This window comes from Geospiza fortis, unplaced genomic scaffold, assembly GCF_000277835.1.
Source record: "Geospiza fortis unplaced genomic scaffold, GeoFor_1.0 C13530800, whole genome shotgun sequence".
NCBI classification, from domain to species: Eukaryota; Metazoa; Chordata; class Aves; order Passeriformes; family Thraupidae; genus Geospiza; species Geospiza fortis.
This window is the reverse complement of record NW_005060188.1, coordinates 1-1,379: the sequence shown is the minus strand read 5'-3', so window position 1 is coordinate 1,379 and position 1,379 is coordinate 1. Positions and strand designations below refer to the sequence as shown.

Here is a 1,379-nt window from a genome sequence, read left to right as displayed (position 1 = left end):
GAAATCCTGTTCCTCCTCGGGGCCCTGGCCCACGGCGCAGTGCTGTGGGGGCAGGCTGGGCAGGATGGGCTTGAGGAATCTGAACTCGCTGTTGCCCGAGCCCGTGGTGAGGCTGATCTCGTAGCAATAGGCGCGGGGCAGGGTCCCTGCAGCGGCTGCATCGGCCGGGCCGCTCTGCAAGGTGTCGGCAGCATAGAGCACATGGCCAGCCTTCAGCTCCTTCCTCCTGCACACCTTGCGAGCCACCAGCACTGCGGTGGAGATGAGGAAGAGGAGGGAGACAAAGACCAAGGCAATGATTAAATAGGTGGTCAGGGAGGCGGCCTGATCCTCGGAGGCCGGGCTGCTGTGCGGGAGGCGCACGTCGGAGAAGTCCTTGAGCAGGAGAGCGCTGAGAGCTGCCGTGGCTGACAGCGGGGGCTTGCCGTTGTCTCTGACCAGCACAAGGAGCTTCTGCTTGACGCTGTCTCTCTCTGTCACGGGCCTCCTGAGACGCACCTCGCCGCTCTGGAGGCCCACGGAAAACAGGCCTGGGTCGGTGGCCCTGAGCAGGTGGTAGGAGAGCCAGGAGTTCTGTCCCGAGTCGGCATCGACGGCCACCACTTTGCTGATGAGGTAGCCCGCCTCAGCCGACACGGGCACCAGCTCACTGGAGGCCGGGCTGCTCTCCTGGGCCGGGTAGAGCACGAGCGGTGCGTTGTCGTTCTCGTCCAGCACCACAAGGCGGACGGTGACGTTGGCTCTGAGCGGAGGAGAGCCCGCGTCAGAGGCACTGACCGTCACCTCGGTCTGCCTCAAGTGCTCGTAGTCCAGGGGCCGCAGCACAAACACGTGTCCATTCTCAGAGTTGACCGAGATGCAGGAGCACCAGGGCCGCTCTGGCCCTTGCTCTGCTGCCAGGGAATAGGTCACCTTGGCATTCAGCCCCACGTCAGCATCTGCAGCGCTCACGGCTCCAACAAACACCGTGGGGACGTTGTTCTCACGCACGTACATGGTGTAGGAGGTCTGGTTGAAGACGGGGGCATTGTCATTGACGTCGGAGATGTCCACGGTGAAGGTCTGCGTGGTGGTGAGAGGAGGCGAGCCCGCATCTGCTGCCGTCACACTGAGGATGTACTGAGGCGTCTCCTCGCGGTCCAGCGCGCTCACTGTCACCAGCTCATAGTAATTCTTATAGGCTGGCCGCAGGGAGAAGAAGAGCTGATCCTGCAGGGCACACGAGATCTTCCCGTTGGCACCAGAATCCCGGTCCCTGACCATAAACAGGGCAACCACCGTGCCGGGCACTGTGTTCTCAGGGAGGGGACTGCTGAAGGAACTGACCACCAGCTTGGGGCATTGTCATTCACATCCACCACATCCACCAACACTTTGCA

General features: G+C 62.4%; 1 protein-coding gene across 1 annotated transcript; it reads right to left on the bottom strand.

Moving 5' to 3' along the window:
• Nucleotides 1–3: 3 nt before the first annotated feature.
• Nucleotides 4–1,376, bottom strand: LOC102033816 (protocadherin beta-7-like; the record flags this gene model as incomplete). Its single annotated transcript, XM_014311706.2, is given in 2 exon segments — nucleotides 4–1,340; nucleotides 1,343–1,376. Coding segments are annotated over 2 exon segments (1,371 nt in total), but the record flags the coding sequence as incomplete, so codon positions are not given.
• Nucleotides 1,377–1,379: the final 3 nt, after the last annotated feature.